The following is a 21009-nucleotide window of genomic DNA, read 5'->3' on the forward strand; positions in this document are numbered from 1 at the left end:
AGCGACTTTTAGTTTTTTAACAGAAACAGCTATTTTCCGTGCATATTTTAAGTTCATGAATCAAGATTATTTCATCATTACAAGTCTGTCCTACAAGTTCACCTGTCTTTGTACATCCATCAACGACTAGTGATGGTGAATTTCTTAATCCAGCAACTGTCATCATCTAGTCATTATCCAAATGCTGATGTCTTTTTTTGACGAAAAATGCTGATGTCTTGATACTCTTGATTTGCAGTAAAGGCGACGAATTCTAATATGTCACCGCTGTTGGAAGAAAGTTTATGGTCATTAAATATCACCACCAGGCAATGAACCTGTGCCAAAATTTTCACTCTATACATCAAAGGAACACAAAGTGAAAGTACATATCGTCTCTTACTACACCCAATAATAAAACAATGCTCCCTAGCAATAATAATGACAAAATATAAACAGGGTGTTCACAGCTGCTAGTCTACTACATCATCCTGCTAGATAGCATCGGTCCTTTTACAATACATCATAACTTGAACTACATAAATATATAAAATAACAGATAGCGACAGACATACTCAATCTCTATTCTTCTTTGCTCGACGAGAACGTACAAACTTCATCAGGTGAACAATGACAAAAATAAAGAAGAGTGAACCAATGACGCAAACTGTAATGGCGAGGGCCGGTGATTGGGATAATACCACATATGTTCCTGTGATAAATATTAACATCATCAACATGACAGAAACTATGTTGAGTCCAGTTGTTGTTGCATGGAGGCTGAACACTTGGTCGGGATCGTCATAGATAGATTCAAGGAAGTAGATGAACATAGAACATGAAGACAGTAGCAAAGCTATAACATCTAATACCATAAACGTGTTAAAAGCTGCCTTTTTTGAAAGAACAGCCGATCCTTCATCAACTTCTCCACTTTGATGGAGACCTCCCGGCATAGTAAATCCTACTGTAAAAGTTATAGTAGTTATGAGTGCGCTAACTACTATCTGGCTGTTGTTCCCCTCCCTATATCTTTGTAGTTCTTTTTTCTTCTGTTTCTCCTTTGCATCATTCAGCGAGATTTTACATTCATTAAACAGAACATCTTTTCTCTGTCGTCTGCTTGGAAGCACTAAACTTTCACTTTTATTTGGGAGCCTTAAACTAGTACTTCTGATTGGGAGTACTGAACGTTCAGAAACATTCTGCTTTTTCTTGAAAAGCATTCCAAAAATATTCTTCTTCATGCTTTTAAGCATTGAGTTTGGTTTTTTCTTGAAAAGACTTCCAAAAACATTCTTCTCCATGCTTTTAAGAAAAGAATTTCCATACCACTGATCTGTCTCCATATTTTCAAGGGCAACTTTTATTTGTACCTATCAAAAATGGACGTTAACAAGTAGTTAATATATTTATGTAAATTTGTAAATTAAATACTATGATTAATTTTTCATATTTTGTTGAGGTTCGAGCATTACCTAAAATTAGGTATTATAAACTTAAATCCAAATTTCAAATAGAATTGAAACTTTTATAATAATATTCATGTCTTCCACTAGGTAGGAAATAGCTTTTGACGACCAGAAAAAGTGTTACATTAAATCCAAACGGCATAGTTAACCGCAATGGAAGGTAGATGCATACCTCTTATTGTTTTAAAAAGTATGAATTTTATAGGATTAATAATAAAATTTAGTTAGCTAAAGAAGACTAGGAATAGGAAATACTCAACAAGAGAATCTATATACTTTACACCCCAAATATACACCTTATTAACAATAAACAATATTCTTAAAATGAAACTCGTGACACCAGTACTAAAAATACCAAATGCTGCCCATCATAATATTTATTTATTTATTTATCATATTAATACAATTATAATATCTTCTACGACGTTAAGAATTTCATACATTTTTTTAATTATTTGATTAGACCGTGCCTTACACTGATGACTTATAATATTTGTTATTTTATCATATACTAGCCTTAAACCCGTGCGGAACACGGGCAACTATATAATTTTAAATTTATTATTTATAATCTAAATTTCAACATTATTTCATTAGTGTTTTAGTATTGATGAATTGGAATTTCATAAAATTATATTAACCGACTGATTATGTTTTGCCTTGAAACTTTAGCATTTACAGTATTTTTTTATATTATAAATCATTAGTATTAACAATAAATATTTCTTTTATCTATCTGTGAATGTTTTTCTAATAATAATATGTGTATTTTGATTAATTTTAAATCATATTTTTTTATATTTTATATATCTTCATTTCTAAGGAAAAAGTTTGTCTTAGAGTAAACGTTATAATCAAAAAAGAGTTGCATGATAGTTCGGGTTTGTATTGACATAGAACACGTTATAGTTATAGTTAAGAAGAGTTATATGATGGTTCATGTTTGTTTTCAAGTAAAACACTTTATAATTAAGAAGAGACATGATTGTTTATATATTTTTTTACAAGATATTCCAAATTTTATATTTATAATTTTATTTTTAACTTCGTTAGATTCTTTTTTATATGTGAAGTTATATGATAATGTATGAAAATTGGATTAAATATTATTGACAAATTGATTATGTTTTCTTTTAGAGATTAAGTTTTTAAAATATTTATTTATATTTATATTTATATATTATTAATGGTTATTAGAAATAATATATATTTTTATCTAAAATAAGTATTTTTTAATATTAATATATGTTATTGATAGTAGTTTTACTTTTTGTTAGGTTTCAACTAATTATAAATTATATTTTTTATATTTTATTTTTTTTCATTTATAAACAAAGCATATTATTTATCTCGTATCAGATACATTGATAACTTCGTATTTGTTTTCGGAGTAGAAGACATTGGAGTTAGGAAGATTCACGCTTAATTATATAATTTTTTAATTTAATTTCTAGTTTGTCTTTATAGGTTATACATCTATATATAAGTATTTTTAACATTAATATATGTTATTCATAGTATTTTTACTTCTTCTTTTAATTTTTAAACCAACTATAAATTATATTTAAAAAAATAATGATGGAGTTTTTTTCTTATAGTACGTTAAAGTATTTTTAATCTTTAAAATTGTTTGAAACTTTCTAACGATGTAAAAGTAAGAAACTTCATGTGTTGTAGACTTATGGTTATAAAGAGAAGTTTTTTAATGTTGATCTTTTTAAGTAAGCGTAATTTAGGTATGACCAAACTAAAAAAACATAACTAAAATTTTGTATTATAAATTATATCCATGTTGACATATTATTGTATAGTATAGATAGTATAGATAGATATGTGCGCGCGTGTGTATATGTATTCAATACATAATTTTATTGTGAGATAAAATTATATTAGAATGATATGTGTTTTGTAACTAATAGCTTTTTAAATAATTAAGAAACGTGTTTTGGTTAATAGAGTTTTATTGGGTGTTTTAAACAAATTTCTTATTTAACATCTTGAATAAGTTCTTAATAGTATAACCCGTCAAAAAGCTAATTAAAAAGTGGCCCGAAGAGATGTTTCGATAAGAATGTTTAAATGTATTTTAATTATTAAAAAAATTATCAAAATTTGTGATAAGTTAATGAGGCCTGTATGCCCAAATACCGACCGACCTACCTACCAAACTTTTAACATTCTTGCTTAAAAATAGATATCATAAGTTATTTATTTATAATATTATTAGATCTATAAAATCTTTTGTTACAAAGTCCTCTAAGAGCGCCTAAAAGCGCTACATGTCATACAACTACCTCTCATACCAAAATCACTCCAAATATTATACATTATTAATTAATTGTCACTATCAAAATTTAGATATCTATATTTATTTATATTTATAATATTAGCGCAAATATTACATTATCTATTACAAGTCCTTTAAAGAACTATAAACTGGTTGTTATAAATTATTATTAATTTTATTTATTTATTTATAATATTAATATAAGTATTATATCTTCTACTAAAAGTCCTTTAACAACTCCCGTACATCTTCGGTTATAATTCCTCCATAATCCCGAAAGGGATGAGTATGACAATAGCAATAGCAAAACCAATAATTAATGTACTATGTACTAATAAGAAAAACAAGTCTAAAGTCAACTTTAAAAAGTTACCTAAAGTCGTATGTATTTTGTATATAAAAGTTAAATGACATTTTTATAATAATGGAACCTAGTCTGCTGTATTTATATAAATTTTCTTAATTTTATATTGAAATATATCTTAATTTTAGATAATTATATAAAGATGACTATAAGGCCATCAAACCTGATATAATAACTGATATGATATTATATTTATTAAACTATATCTAATATTGGCCAACTCACAATAATAGTACTTAACATTAATTAAATAATATTTCATATTTAGTTATAACAGTACAATGATATAATGTAATAGGGCTTTTTCCATAACCACCTAACCTCATAAATATGTTTACAAAAATATTGTTGTCAACTTTCAATATTTTTTAAAATATCATTTTTTAAAAATTATTCACAAAAATACGATTTACAACCTCTGGAACCTCATTTGCAACAACATTTTGCGAGAGTTGCAAATAGTTACAAATTTACAACTTCTTTAACAAATACGACTTGCAACTTCTGCAACCTCGTTCGCAACACCATCTACAACAGTTGCAAATGGAATTTTCATTTGCAACTTATGCAACTTCAACTGCAACAGTTGCAAATGAGGTTGTAGAAGTTCCAAGTCGTATTTTTGTAAATAATTTGGAAAAAAATGTATTTAAAAAAAAAACTTGACAGTATTTTTGTAAATAATTTGTAAGAAGTTGGTATATTTATAAATATTCCTAGTTTTTTATAACATTAAATAATCTCTAAAATTTGATAACTAATTGTGTGAATTATCGAGTATATAATTAAATTTGTGTGATTTTGTATTTGAGACTTATATGCAATTGAAGTAACTTTTTAAACTTTACGTTTAAATCAGAATATATATCTAAGATATTTGCTACATTTGATCCACTATGCTACCACTAATGACTACAAATTATATAATAATAACACGAGATAAGTGGATATTGGTACGATAAAGAACTTTATCTTTATTTATAATTATAGATATATAATTGTTTGAATATAAAATTATATATAGATGCGTTATCATATACTCCCTCCGCCTGAGTTGTATAAGCAGGGGGAGCGGCACATACTTTAATGCTTCTTTAAAGTATATTCTATAACTTATTTTTTGAAATTTTTTTCCTAAATAAAAGTTTAGCTATTAAATTTTTATTCAGAAAAAGAAAATTTAAAAAATAAGTTCGGAACCATATTTTAGAGTAGCATTAAAGTGCGTGCCAAATACTATACGTATAAAATACAGAGGGAGGGAGTTTAATATTAAAACTGAAAAATGTTAATGTTAAGTAATAAATTTTTTTTTTAAAATAATTTATTTAGGTTCATGTTTTGCATGCATTGAACAACAATAATATAGTATCAATACTTTATCTTTGGAGTTCTAATACTAAATTATAAAATATCAAACTTTGGTTATCACCCTTGTTTCATTTTTTATTTTTATCTTTATTGTGAAAAATTAAAAATCTTTTAAAAGAATAAATAACAATTATATTTTACGGTCTTTAGATAAGTTAAATATTTCATTAATGAAAGTTCGAAATTTTGGTTGATACTTATTTCTATAATAATTTAAGATCGTGAAATAACAATTATTTAATTCATTTAAATTGAACTTATATGCTTACTCCTAAAAATTTAGGTTCATTAAATTTCAATATACAAACCCATTTAGTTTATGGTAACTAAGAAATTATATATTATATATATAATAAAGTTCGATGGAGACCCATTTTCGTTGGAGCATCAAACTCCAGTACCGTTGGATAAAATCTAAATCGATGATTATTTCACGAGTACCAACGGAAAAAGTCAATTTCACGAGTGTAACATAGAGAATATCCATTAAAAATTTAATTAATGCATCCTTCTAAAATAGTTATATATACTAGCTTACACTCGGTGCAAATGCAGGGATTAATTTTAAATAAATTACTTTTCAGTAATTTGTAGTTAATATATTCATATCTTTTACTAATTTGAAATTAGAATTTAGTATAATTGTAAGGCTTTTACATTTATTTATCCCTCTAAAATTAATATTGTAAAAGCTGAAATATAATATATTGTTGGTAATATTGAGCCTGTTTGGGTGAGTTTATGACTGAACGTGACTTATGAATTAACGTGACTTATATAGTGGGGAGTTTAAAATGTCTATCTTGGGTAATTTTGAGTTATTAATGACTTATGGGTTATCAAATATATAATAATAAAAATAAAAGTGATTTATGGGTAACTTATGACTTTTTATCAAAAAAAAAGGTTTTTAAAAGTAACTTCACTGAAAAAATTACCTCAAACTAACTTTTAACTTTGAGTCAATTTCTGACTTATTTCTGATTTTAGGTCAGTTTCTGACTTATTACACAAACAGACATTTTCAGCTTAAAGCCAAAAATGACTTCAAGCCTGGGCTTTAGGCTTAAATCCCACAAAAACAGGCTCATTATATCTAACAATTTACATAAATATGAGTTCAAAATTTCAATGTTTATGATTAGAAGAGTTAACCGAGTTTATTTATCAATTAGTGTGTATATATTTTATTATTTATTAGAGCATAAACTTATTTAAAAATTTTAAATACTTAATCAATTGATCGACTCTAATATAATAATAAATTATATTAATATCGATTATGGTTACATAATTAACTATTGCTAAAGTTTTATGTTTTTGTTGAAGTCTGAATCTTGATTAATTAGTGATTAATTACATAACAAGACGGAAGTAGAAAACTTTGGTTGTACTCACAAACTTATATTTTGACATAATTGTTTACTTATTAAAATTAACTCTTAGAAAAAAGATCTAACTAGATTATCTTCAATATATTCTGTTAAAAAATTATATGTCTGGTATTTTTATATTCGTCATTAATTTTTTTTATTCATCCAATTCATATAATGAGGAAAAGTTAAGGTTAATATATATATTGATACATTTTATATCAATTAAATTTTATGAGCTTAATTTTGTGAAAACCATTAGATTACAAAATGGATCTTAAATATCAAGTGATATGTTTAATTAGTGGAATCAATTATAATTGGCTATCACACATCAATAGGCAGATTTTGGTACTAGACTCTTATCAGGACATTACTATTATTTTGTTATCTATAAAAAGTACTTTCTACAAATTAAATAAACTAAAAATTTAGGTTCCACGTACCTGATCGCCAACAATAAGGTTCTGAAAATACAACATATCTGGAGCAGTCCAACCATTCTTGTTTTTTACCTTTGTATCTGGGACTTCATATTTTATGAGTTCAGGTATAAAACAGCCGCAGGAGATAAGAAGATGGAGAGGTGTATCGCCATTATCATCTTGCTGTTTTAGAATCTGGTCCTTGTACTCTTTTGGACAATATTTCAAAATATCTAGTACCATTTCTTTGTTATTAGCAGCTGCTGCCAAATGTAGTGTATTCCTGCCATTTACATCAACAACTGTGTATGGAGAGTTATCAGCACTGACTTCACTAGAAGGATCTGGCCATGATTGCAGTAGTCTTGTAACTGTAGAAGTATATCCATGTATGACTGCAACATGAAAGGGTGTTGGTACCAAATTTTCATACACAAATTGTTGTCCAATATCTTCTTGGGCTTCTATTATGGCACCAAGTATTGAATCAAATTCATGATATACAGCATAATGAAGCGGTGTCCATCCATTATCTTCTTTAAAAGTCACGCGTGATTTAGCATCCCTTAAGTGACCTAATACAGAGTCTAGGAAAAAAACAAATATATCAGGTACGTAAATTCTGTCAAGCAAAACCCAAAGAGAAATAATAAATGTGACAAACTTAAATTTAATGCACTTTACATAGCTGTGACTAAAAATTTATCTAGACCAAGAAAGATGAAGAAGATGATAATGGCCCTCTTTGGGAATTAGCGGTAAGCTGTTAGCGGATTAAAGTAGATGTTTTGACTAGCTCATTGAAGTAGATGTTTTGACTAGTTTGCAGTTTCTCGTAAAATCGTTCGGTAAATAGCTGATTGATTAGCTTTTTCTGACATAAACCAAAACCTCTAACCCAAAAAGCTCCTCAAAGTAGCTTTTTCAAAATTAGCTTTTTGGATCCAAACCTCTATTTCAATCCACTAACTACCAAACACTAATATTAGCGCATTCTAGTGGTCAAACCTCTAACTTCAAACAGGGCCAATGAATACTTTATTATTTGTACAAATCAATAAAAATATTTATATGAGATTAGTAATATTGTGTACATTACATACCTTCATCACGTCTCTTAATATCAAGAATCAAAGCAAGCACACCTTTATGATCAGAGTCAATTCCAGCTTCATAAGCTTCAGAGAGAAATTCAAGAATGTCTTTGCTATACTTTTCATCCACGGCTTTGTAGATTAAACGCATGATACCATGTCTTTTAATTTCAGGAACAGGTTGATAGGCTGGATCTTCTTGTAGTATCAGTTTAACGACATCCACATAGTTTCTCTCCATGGCCAGTTGCAAGACAGTGCTTCTAGACTCGTCTGTTCTACTAAAGATTTCTTTAAACTTTAAAAGTGATGGGTCCTCTGCACTGCTCCAACCTTTGGCTGCTTCAATCATCATCTTAATCATGTTGTTTGCTCCTTTTGTCACTATAAGTCAAGTAATAATGTTACTTATACACGACTAACTAATAAAAATGTTCCTTATTCAGTGATAAAGTGCTCAGATAGTAATATTTGCTTTATCCATTCATGACCTGAAGTTAGGTGAAAAGTTAAATCTAGTATTGGATAATTCAATTATTCAGTTCCCAAAATATAAAGATAAAAATCAAGTTCTAAAGTTAGGTGAAAAGTTAATTTTAGTATTGGATTGTTTTGTTATTATATGTAAATCATCCGTTCTTAAAAATAAAAATCAAGTTTAACAGATCCTATTCTACTTTAGATCGAGACAAACCTACTCATGGTCTTTGTACAAGATTCATATGTTTACTAGAAAAAATCGATAAATATAACATATCTTCAGAACCTCACATGCATTATGCATAAATGTACTCACATGTATGAGTTTAATTAGAAGTTGATCATCAGGTGATTAACACTTAACTTTGGTCCTCTATAACCTATGATGAAATGAAGATATAAATACCATATACCAATTGTAAATGTGTACTATAAGGCTTCATAGAATTAATTCATACATATGTACTCCATACCTTGGCCGATATTCTTTATAAGAGCATGCAAAGCCGTTGTCCTACCATGAGGACCATCTAAAGACAGAGCTGTGCAATTTGTACACATCTCCTTTATTATATCTTTGTACCCATTTTCCACAGCTATGAAAATTGGAGTTTTGCCTTCATTATTTTGAACATGACTGTCATTTGGATCGGCCTCCACTAAGAGCTTCACTATTGCCACGTAACCACTTAGAACAGCTAGATGTAATGTGGTGTTTCTTTCTTGAACATTAGCTTGCCTAATAAAATTGTGAAAATTACTGACTTGATTATGGGCATCATCATTAGCTGAAGAAGAAGACAAATTACGTCTGGCTGCAGCAATGAGGACCTCAACCACTCGAGTGTGTCCATGAAGTGCTGCAAGGTGAAGTGCAGTTTGTTCTGATTTGTCCAGCTTGATTAAAAGGCCTTTGTACGCAAACGCACTCACAAGGAATCGCACATGTTCTATATCTCCCTTCTTTGATTCAACGTGAAGGATAGTTTCTCCCAATTCGTTTGGTATAGCTGCATCCATCTCCAGTGCAGCTCTGGATATAGGATCTCCAGCAATGGCCTCGGCAAAACAATTTTCCATGGCATGAGCATCTTTTTTTATCAGTGCATTCTTTTCATTCTTCATCTGTTTTGCTTTTTCATTAAAAATCACATCTTTTCTCACCCGTTTACTTGGTGGGAGGACCGAACTTGAAAAAAGATCCCTTTTTGAATCAATTTGGATACCATCAAGTGCAATTTTGATTTGTACCTGGAAATAAAGCAAAGAAAATAATTTAACAATTAGCTTAATTTGGAGGCATACAAGATTTAAACATGACCTGAAAAGGGGTAACATGGTCCAAACTACATATCCATCAGCTTTTTATATATTTGAGTTGCACATGTTTTATCTTTGAGTTATGAATGTGATTTCAACCAGAAATCCGGAATGTATATAGGTGAAGGTGAATAATCACCATACCACAGACTCATGTGATAAGCAAAATTATAGTTTCTGAATATGAGTCAAATTACATTAATATACATATACACAAAAAAAAAAAACTAAAACATAATGGTTTTAAGTGTATTTTGGTGAAGCTCAGACTAAGATAACAAGTTTTCAGACATTAGTATAAAAAGGTATGTTCTTTGAGTACCTGCTCATCAGTAACTTGCTCATCAGAATACAACATATCAGGAGGAGTCCATCTTTTGTTGTTTTCTACCCTTATGTCAAGCCCTTCATATCTCAGGAGTTCGGGAATGAAGCAACCACGATCGATAAGAATGTGAAGAGGTGTATCACCGTTGTTATCCTGCTTATTCACAAACTCTTTCTTGTACTCTTCTGAACAATAATTTAAAATGCCTTGTATCATCTCTTTTTTACTTTGCAATGCCGCCATATGTAGAATATTTTTTCCATCTTTATCAACAATAGTATATGCTGATGACCAAGATGGCCATGACTGCATAAGACATATCACTGTAGATGTATATCCTTTTTCCGCTGCTACATGAAAAGGTGTTGATAACATATTTTCGTACGCAAATGGATATTTGAATTCTCTTTGTGCTTCTACCATTGGCTGAATTATAGAATCAAATTCGTGATATGCTGCATGATGAAGAGCAGTCCATCCTAGATTGTCAGCAAAGGTTACAAGGTTTTTGGAATAGTACTCCTTTAACTTGCTGATGACGGATTCTGAAAAGAAAATGTAATATATCAATTGGGCATCAAATTATATTTGCTATATATTTTCAAACTTATAATTTGTGTTATATTTTTATTTCAGGTATCATTCCTAAAATCTTAATGAGGATGAATGTATGTAGATACATATTTCATTTTATATATATCTTCTGATCATTGCATGGTACAATGGCTAGGATTTATTTTAGTACATATGTTGACATCATTATTATATTACATGTGATCCCTTCTTATTTTTTGTTTATTAATTAAGGGATTAAAATACTATGGAAGTACATCTAATTTGTTTTATACTTTTAATTGTTTGAATAATTTAGTTACACATCAATAATTATTATATCTAAACTTTGATAAACGAACCGCTGACTAATATATTCTCACAAATTATTGAATTGATGTTAATTATATATACAAATAAAAATACAATACTATCATACATCACAAAATATATGTATCCGATTTTATAATTATCACTATATATATATATATATATATATATATATATAGGCTTGCACTCCACACAGAACACTTTAAAAAAAGAACAAGAGAGAACACTATCATAACACTTTATTTTTCATAAAAAATGATTTGTTAAGATTATAGTTACATAGTTAAACACAGCCTAAACTTAATATATGAAATTTAACATCCAAACTCATCCAAATTATTAATATGAAATATTATAGAATCCAGAATAGAATCCAAAACAGAATTATGAATAGAATCATATATATATTCTTTGCATGATTAATATCACATAGAATCATGTTACTTTTAATTCATAATTGTTGTTAAACATGTTAGATACTATTATTATTCATAATAAAACGTTAATTAGCTTAAAATTAGAATTTGATTCAAGTTTTAGATGAGATTATATGTTCGATTCTAAAGTGTTCTTCTTTGTTCTTCTTTTAAGGGTGTTCTTTTTTGAGCAATGCTCTCTCTCTCTCTCTCTCTCTCTCTATATATATATATATATATATATATATATAGGGCATTGCTCAAAACAGAACACCCTTAAAAGAAGAACACTTTGGAATCGAACATAGAATCTCATCTAAAACTTGAATTAAATTCTAACTTTAAGCTAATTAACCATTTTTTATGAATAATAATAGTATCTAGCATGTTTAACCACAATTATGGATTAAAAATAACATTATTCTATGTGATATTAGTCATGTAAAGAATATGTACATGATTCTATTCTGGATTCTGTTTTGGATTCTGTTCTGAATTCTATAATATTTCATATTAATAATTTGGATAGATTTGGATGTTAGATTTCATATATTAAGTTTAGTTAGTGCTTAACTATGTAATTATAATCATAACAAATCATTTTTTATGAAAGAAAAAGTGTTATGATAGTGTTCTGTGTTGTTCTTTTTTTAAAGTGTTCTGTGTGGAGTGCAACCCTATATATATATATATTTAAGTCCCAAAATTATATAAAAAATATGATTTTTGTACTTTTAAAACACTGTCTAAAGTCTAAGCACTGTATACATATTATATTTTTATGGAATTATATTTGATTTAGGTTATCATTATCAATATAGAACATCATACTATTATTACATTTTAATAATAATGAAATACTGGTACATACCTTTTTGGCGGCCTCTAATAGCAGAAATTAATTCAGGCATTTGAAATATGTATAGAGCATGTTCAATCCCTCTCTCATAGGGCATTTGAAATATGTACCGAGCACGTTCAATCCCTTTTTCATATGCTTGGGTGAGTAACTTGAGCATACCACCAACTTCTTTATCCATAATTTTGTAAATTAAAGGAATGATACCCAATAAAGCAGGATACATTTGCTCGAAATGTGCATGATACTCAACAGCATGCATTTCAAGGTAATAGGCATCGTCCTCGTACGGGTGAAAGGCTGGATTTTCTGCTAATATCAATTCAACCAAGTTCAAATGATTTCCCTCCACCGCCAATTCTAAAATGATGCATCTCTTTTCGTCGGTTTTATTGAAGAACTGAACCAAGCTTTTATCCTTTTCGAGTACGTTGAGATTATTATGTACCCGCTTAATTGATTCTATAATTTGTCTAATCACATCTTCCAATTCTTTTCTTCCTGCGAGGATGGTGAAAGTGAAAGTATTAGAATAAGATAACCCTTTTTGAGATTTGAAATACGTGATATTTAAAATATTACAACTGTAAAAATTATTTTTAGATACTAAAACTTATTTGAGTTCAATAATATTAAGAACAATAATTTGTATGCTTTTTGGGTTAAAATAATAAATTTATGGAAGTTAATCTTATTATGAATTTTTAAATCTAGCAAATACCAAATTCTGTTTACACAAAGTCATTGTTTATGATAACTGTAGCACAAAGGAGTTGGGTATATTTTATAATTTTCATAATGCGGATCAAATAAATTTTATGAATATTTCAAACAACTATTTGGTGTACCAGCAGCAGACATGATACATTTAATATTACATTGAAATTGCAATTTAATATAATTAAGCAAATAGTTTTTGGACTAATTATAAGTACTGCTCTGTGTTAGTGTCGTTTGCATTTTTTATTATTTGATACAATGTATTATGTATGGTGTAAAATTTTAATGACTAAACAACACATATGCTGGACGAAGTCAGGTGCTAGAAACTAAAACATACCTTGGTCGAGATTCTTGATAAGAATATGTAATAGAGTGGTACTAGAACCAGGAGCATTCAAATTAAGTGGAGCGGTGCGAGTTGTACAGATCATCTTCACTACCTCGTAGTACTCTTTTTTCACAGCTATGTATATTGGTGTTTCGCCGTCATCATTTTGAATATGTGGATCACTTGGATCGGCCTCTACTAATAGCTTAACAATGGCCACATGACCCAAACTGACTGCTATATGTAAGGCAGTGTCAGAATCTGTATCAGCTTGCCTAAGGAAAGCTTGGAAAGAGGTAACTGGATTATCATCAGTATTATCATTAGCTGAATCAGGAGTCGGCAAATGTCTAGCTGCATCAATTAGGATCTCAGCCACTTCGGTCTTTCCTTCAGACAAAGCCAAGTGAAGTGCAGTCTGTTTGTATCTGTTAAGCTTGACCAAAAGATTTTTGTCTGCAAACTCCCTCAAAATAAATCGCACGTGTTCTGTATTTCCGTTTTCTGATTCAGTGTGGAGGATAGTTTCTTTATAGTATCCACTCAGTTTATCTGCTTGCATCTCCAATACAGCTATGGCATCAGCATCTCCGGAAATAGCAGCCACGTATAGAGCATCTTTATCCATAATCTTATAGAGGGTTCCACCAGGGCTCTTAGCTATATAAATAAAAACATGTCAAACCAAATAGCAAAGAAGATTTGAAAAAAACGAAACTGGATTTAGCTTAAATAACAAAAACAAGTACATATCCTTATATATACTCCCTCCGTCCCCCTGGATAGTATACATTTAGGTACGGGGACGCGACACGTACTTTAATGCTCCTGTAAAGTATAGTTGTGTAATTTATTTTTAAGATTTTCTTTTTCTGAATTAAAGTTTGGATGTTATATTTTATTTAGGAAAAAAAATCTTAAAAATAAGTTACGAATATATATTTATAAGAGCATTGAAATGCGTGTCGAGCAGTTGAAAAGAAACGTATAGAATTAAATGGGACAGAGGGAGTAGGCATACCTTGGTCGAGATTCTTGATACGCACAACAGTACTACCATTAGGTCCGTCCAAAGATGGAGCTGTGCAAGTTGTAGATATTATCTCTACTATATCATTGTACCCTTGTTCTACAGCTATGTACATTGGTGTTTTGCCTTCATCATTTTGAACATGTGTATCACTTGGATCGGCCTCTACTAATAACTTAACAATAGGAACGTGACCTTTCTTAACTGCTGCATGTAAGGCAGAGTCCTCATATTGATCAGATTGCCTAAGAAAATCTTGAAATGAAGTACGTGGACTTTCTTGAGGGTTATCATTATCTGTAGAAGGATACAAATGTCTAGCTACATCGATGAGGATCTCAGCCACTTCAGTGTGTCCATTATTTGCTGCCAAGTGAAGTGCCGTGTGTTTATCTGAATCAAGCGCGGACAAAAGATACTTCTTTGCGAAATCCATCAAAATAAATCGCACACGTTGTGTATATCCATTTTGAGATTCAACGTGAAGGATAGCTTCTTCACCTTCGTTCAGTATATCAGCTTCCGTCTCCAATTTAGCTATGGCATCAGCATCTCCGGCAATTGCAGCCACGAAGAAAGCATATCTATCCATAATTTTAAATAGAGTTCCACCAGGGCTCTTACCTGTAATGTGTGTATATTTCAAAAAACTTCTAGCAAAATGATAAAGGATTCAGAATAAAAACAAAAAGAATAACCAGAAGAGTCTATAAAGAGCATACCTTGCTCGAGATTGTTAATACGCACTACAGTACTACCATCAGGTCCGTCCAAAGATGGAGCTGTGCAAGTTGTAGAGATTATTTCTGCTATATCATTGAACCCTTTGTCCACAGCTATGTACATTGGAGTTTTACCTTCATTGTTTTGTGTATGTGTATCACTTGGATCGGCCTCTACTAACAGCTTAACAATTTCTTCTTTATTATGTATGACTGCTATATGCAAGGCAGTGTCCATATCTTTGTCACCAAGCCTAAGAAAAGCTTGAAAAGAAGTAATTGGATTGTAATCTTCTGAAGAAGGTAAATGTTTAGCTGCATCAATGAGGACCTTGGCCACTTCAGTGTGTCCAAAATATGCAGCCCAGGTTAGTGCAGTCTCCATTTGATCATCCTGCTTCACTAAAAGGTTTTTGTGTGCAAACTCCCTCAAAATGAAGCGCACATGTTCTATATTTCCTTCTTTGGATTCAATGTGAAGGATAGTTCTGTCATTCATGTCCAGCTTATCAGCATGCATCTCCAATGCAGCTATGGCATCAGCATCTCTGGCAATGGCAGCTGCATACAGAGCATCTTTCTGCATAATTTTATAGAGGGTTCCACCTGGGCTTTTAGCTATATACATAAACATGTGTCAAATCGTGTTTATTTTAGGAATCATCATAACAATGAATATATGTTCAAAACAAAATTTAACACAAAAGGAACTAAATGTAGTTTAGTTAACAAAAGAGTCTTAACATTAAAAAAAATGGAAAGAGACAGAGTCTTTATGAGGCATACCTTGGTCAAAATTCTTGTTACGCACAACAGTACTACAATCAGATCCGAGCAAAGATGGAGAAATGCAAGTTGTAGAGATTACCTCTGCTATATCATTCAACCCTTCTTCCACAGCAATGTACATTGGTGTTTTGCCTTCATCATTTTGAATATGTTTACCACTTGTATCAGCCTCTACCAAAAGCTTAACAAGGGCCATATTACCCTTCTTAACTGCTTCATGTAAGGCAGTGTCCATATATTTATCAGCTTGCCTAAGGAAATCTTGAAATGAAGTAACTGGATTATCATCATCAATATTATCATCATGTGGAGAAGGAGGCAGCAAATGTCTAGCAGCATTAATGAGGACCTCCGCCACTTCTGTGTGTCCTTGAGACGAAGCCAAGTGAAGTGCAGTCTGTTTATATTTGTTAAGCTTGACCAGAAGGTTTTTGTCTGCAAACTCCCTTAATATAAATCGCACGTGTTCTGTATTTCCGTTTTCGGACTCTGTGTGAAGAATAGTTTCTTCGTATCCGTTCAATTTATCAGCATGCATTTCCATTGCAGCTATGGCATCAGCATCTCTAGCAATGGCAGCCGCATACAGAGCATCTTTATCCATAATCTTGTAGAGGCTTCCACCAGGGCTCTTAGCTATAAAATAAAAAAGTGTCAAATTAAATAGCGAAGAAGATTTTAACAAATACACTATTGGATTTAGCTTCAATAACAAAAAGAAGTATATATGCCTATAGATAGTATATTATGTTTAAACAAAGAGTGTTTAAAGAGCATACCTTGGTCCAGATTTTTAATACGCACAACAGTACTACAATCAGGTCCGAGCAAAGATGGAGCAGTGCAAGTTGTAGAGATAATCTCTGCTATATCGTGGAGACCTTTTTCCACAGCTATGTACATTGGTGTTTTACCGTTGTCGTTTTGAATATGTGTATCAGTCCGATCGGCCTCTACTAGTAGCTTAACGATAGTAAAATTTCCTCTCAAGACTGCTGCATGTAAGGCAGTGTCCAAATCTTTATCACCTTGCCTGAGAAAAGCTTGAAAAGAAGTGACTTCGGGATTACCATCATCATCTGAATGAGGCAAATGGCGAGCTGCATCAATGAGGACCTCGGCCACTTCAGTTCGTCCTTCGTATATAGCCAAGTGAAGTGCTGAATGCTTATATCTACTAAACTTTGCTAAAAGATTTTTGTGTGCAAATTCCCTCAAAATGAATCTCACACGTTCAATATTCCCCTCCTCTGATTGCAGGTGAAGGATAGTTTCTTGATATCGGTGCAGTCTATCAGCTTCCATCTCCAATTTGGCAATAGCTTCAGCATCTCCGGCCATGGCAGCATCGAACAGAGTATCCAGATCCATAACTATATTTTACTCTACCACTGCTCTGCCTGGTGGAATTTCACGGATTATATACAAGAAACTTGCTAGCATCCAGGAGCTAGTTATATAAATAGAAGCTTGGTGTATGGCTGTATATTAACAAGATGTTGACCAACCAAAATGCTACGTCATGCTCATGTAAATTGGTTGTTGGGCTTGGTAATGATGATGCGTTATAATTTTGAGAACTAAAAAGTAAATAATGGTTAAATTGGTTGCCGCTTTAAACCATGAAAATAATATAGATTTATCTTAGACGATCTCGATCTTTAGATTCTTAATCAAAATATGTTTTCATTAAGTAGAGTATGACTAGATTATAAGGGTAAACTTTTCTATTTTTAGATGTAGGAAACTTTTCTATTTCTAGATGGAGTTTTATTTCAAAAAATAAAAAAGAATTTTAAGAAAGATAAAAAAGAAATAAATATCAAGAACCAATTGTGTTATTTTATTTATATAGATAGATGGTATAATATGATTACCTCTTGCTTCGTTAATACCCTGAATTATGATTGTTTTAGGATATCATAATCCAAGTAATTTAATTCACTAAAATGGCAGCAACATCTCCTTTCAGTGTTTCAGCTCCATATCCAATGCAGTTATGGCAGCAGCATCTCTGGCAATGGCAGCTGCATACAAAGCATCTTTATCCATAATTATATATATCTTATCTTCTAACAGAGTTCTTGGCTATATATGTGTATGTATAAAAATGTCGGGTTAAATCTCTCGGTTAATTCAGTAAAATGTGGTGCTAGTTATCCAAAATTACTTGTCTTTCTAAAATGATACAAAGTAATAAAGTCTAAACACTGAATTATACAATCAACTAGACCCATTAACAATACTCATCTAATCAAGAATCCACATGCTACAAGTGGCCAGGTTTGTAAGAGAAGGACGTCAGAATAAACAACAACAATTTGCAAGAATCACAGGTGCTAAAAAACACTTAAAAAGTCACTATAATTTCTAACAACTTATTAGTTGACCTGAGTGACCTCAAAAATTTTACTTATTACTTTTTTTCTATATCACACATCAGAATGCTTATTGTACACCAGTATAAACTCAAGCTCATATCAATTATTATATCAAACGCGTAATTATCAATACTTCTCTGATAAAGAAGTTTAAACTTCAGCTTATAGTCTACTAGAGTCTTAGGTTTGTACTTGCTTCAAAAAGAATATAAACTCCAAGCAGTATTGGAACTGGGTGCATTTTATAAAATTATTTCATATATATACTAACTTCAAAATAATTCTCCAATATTCTTTCAGATTGGTGGAAAGTCAAACAAGCGGAGCACTAGAATCCAAATGCTGCATGTGGCTAGTTCTGCATGAGGACATTGAAGTAAACAAAGCCAGTTTGTATCAGTTACAGGCAAAAATACATAGAAAAATGCCACTATGATTTCTAACAACCAAATGGTTGACCTTTATAAGTTAAACCAACAGTGTAAAATTTTAGAAATCCTGATAAATAAGTCCGAACTTCAACTTATAGTCCAGTAAAATGGAGCTAGCTAGGAAGACTTGTAGATCAGTAAAAACTAGAAAGTCTTTGTATAATCATATATGTCATAATTGTGATGTATGATTTGAGCCTTAAAGATGTCAACTGTGTAATAATTTAATAACAACACAATTCTTTAATTTACACTCTACATTTATGTCTACTTAATTAAGTAATCTACAACTGTGATCTCTTAACAGCTCCATAGTTTCAACAAATTATACTCAAGATGATAAGTTTCAACCTACCCTTAAACCTCACACTTTCTTTAATTTAAAATGTTTATGCCTAGTTGTATGCTATAACTATATTCATAGACCCTCCTCCTCTCTTACTCTTCTCCAAAGTTTTGGTATCTGTATTATAAGTCCTGAATTATGTCAATTTGTAAGCTGAATGTGAACTTTATTTCTTAATTAAAATCAAGTACTGGAACACGGATTCGGGACAAATTAACCACTGATATGTAAAGCTGAGTCGGGAGACCATTACCAGATCATTTTGTGGGTAAATTCCCATCAGATTGGCCTAAAAAGGAGCGAGTTCATCCTAAATACATACTGATGTAATATAGTCAACAGTTAAATTAATGTGAGGCATGGTAGATAGGCTTCTAAGTTTCAGTGAATCTAAAATTAAGAACTCAGATGTTAGCTAAATATGAAAGATAAGATAATAATTACCCTGTTCTATCGTGAAGTACAGCGAAGCCCAAACAAACTCGAGGGTTTTTACACTTCACCTAATTGTCAAGATCTTTAGCACTAGACTCTAATGGGATGTAGTTAGGTACGAAGGTCTAGTACATTATATTTAATCACTCCAAATAAACAACAACAACAACATGGCCTAATAAATACCACCCCTCCCGAATCCAAAGGACCAACATAAGCTTCCTTTACTTGATCAGAATTATATATTATAATATAAACTCTCACACATCAGCACGGTCATATACGACAACATAATCAAAGGTCATTTGCACAAGAATTCACCTGTATCTAGACATCTGATTGCACGTTTGCTGAAGAAGAGGAGCGGAGCATTATCGAAAATCCAGAATTTGAAGTGATGTTCTTTCGTCACTTGATTAATTCCCAACTCCATTTACAGATGATTGTAATCTATACTCTGTTTTGGTTTGATTTGATATACCCAAACAAAGCGAATAGAAATAGCATTGTCTTGTGTTAACCTCAACTCCGCATGATAAATCACTTGATTCACCACGCCTTACTTGATTACATAACAATTCTTGAGACACACGAATTCTATCAAACACTTACATGCACTCTCAGGTAAACCCCAAGTACTTAAAACGATGTTGTTGCATCGTTTTTGAAGGAGCTTGTTGCGAAGAATGGATTAAAAGTTTGAATATTTGGGTCAGGAGATGAATAGCGGTGAGTGTGTAGACTAGTTGCTGTCAGTGGGAGTGATGAGGTGGAAGACGAGATGGGTGCAGGGGTGTGAAGGGGTTGTCCAAACAGTTTAACCCGACCCAAAATGACCCTATTTTCAGTCGAACCAAATCGAAGATTTTAAAACGTTATTCAATTGGGTTGAATCGGCTCCAACCCGGTTTTAATGGGTTGGGTATGGTTTTAGATTTTATTTGACCAACCCAATCCAACCCGAATGTATTTTAATAAAAATATATTGTATTGTATATATATATAATATGGGATGATCAAATACAAACCAACTTTATCATACAAACCTAAAAACTAGTTTCAAAATTAACAACTATCCCCTCAAACTTTTAAAAACTAACAAAATCCCCCCCCCCTAGTTTTGTCATCAACTTCCCAAAACTTACACTTTCCACTCTGTCACGTCACCCTGCCA

The 21009-nt window shown here is 31.1% G+C and overlaps 1 protein-coding gene across 3 annotated transcripts; it reads right to left on the bottom strand.

Annotated features, from left to right (window-relative positions):
- Positions 1-318: 318 nt before the first annotated feature.
- On the bottom strand, positions 319-20635 carry LOC108209761 (uncharacterized). 3 transcript variants are annotated; one of them, XM_017380849.2, is made up of 13 exons: positions 20157-20635; positions 18120-18269; positions 17022-17642; positions 16240-16878; positions 15454-16071; positions 14723-15355; positions 13711-14361; positions 12663-13151; positions 10488-11038; positions 9319-10096; positions 8375-8749; positions 7293-7858; positions 319-1355 (listed from the first exon to the last, which is right to left on the bottom strand). In XM_017380849.2, exons 3-13 carry the CDS (start codon positions 17611-17613, stop codon positions 555-557), a joined length of 6693 nt encoding a protein of 2230 aa, XP_017236338.1. In that variant the 5' UTR covers positions 17614-17642; positions 18120-18269; positions 20157-20635; the 3' UTR covers positions 319-554. The 3 variants fall into 3 exon arrangements, with proteins under 3 accessions (XP_017236338.1, XP_063942614.1, XP_017236339.1); XM_064086544.1 differs by lacking the exon at positions 15454-16071; XM_017380850.2 differs by lacking the exons at positions 18120-18269; positions 20157-20635 and having other exon boundaries at positions 17022-17741.
- Between the last annotated feature and the right edge of the window lie 374 nt (positions 20636-21009).

The sequence above is a fragment of the Daucus carota genome, chromosome 2, assembly GCF_001625215.2.
Source record: "Daucus carota subsp. sativus chromosome 2, DH1 v3.0, whole genome shotgun sequence".
Lineage (NCBI taxonomy): Eukaryota > Viridiplantae > Streptophyta > Magnoliopsida > Apiales > Apiaceae > Daucus > Daucus carota.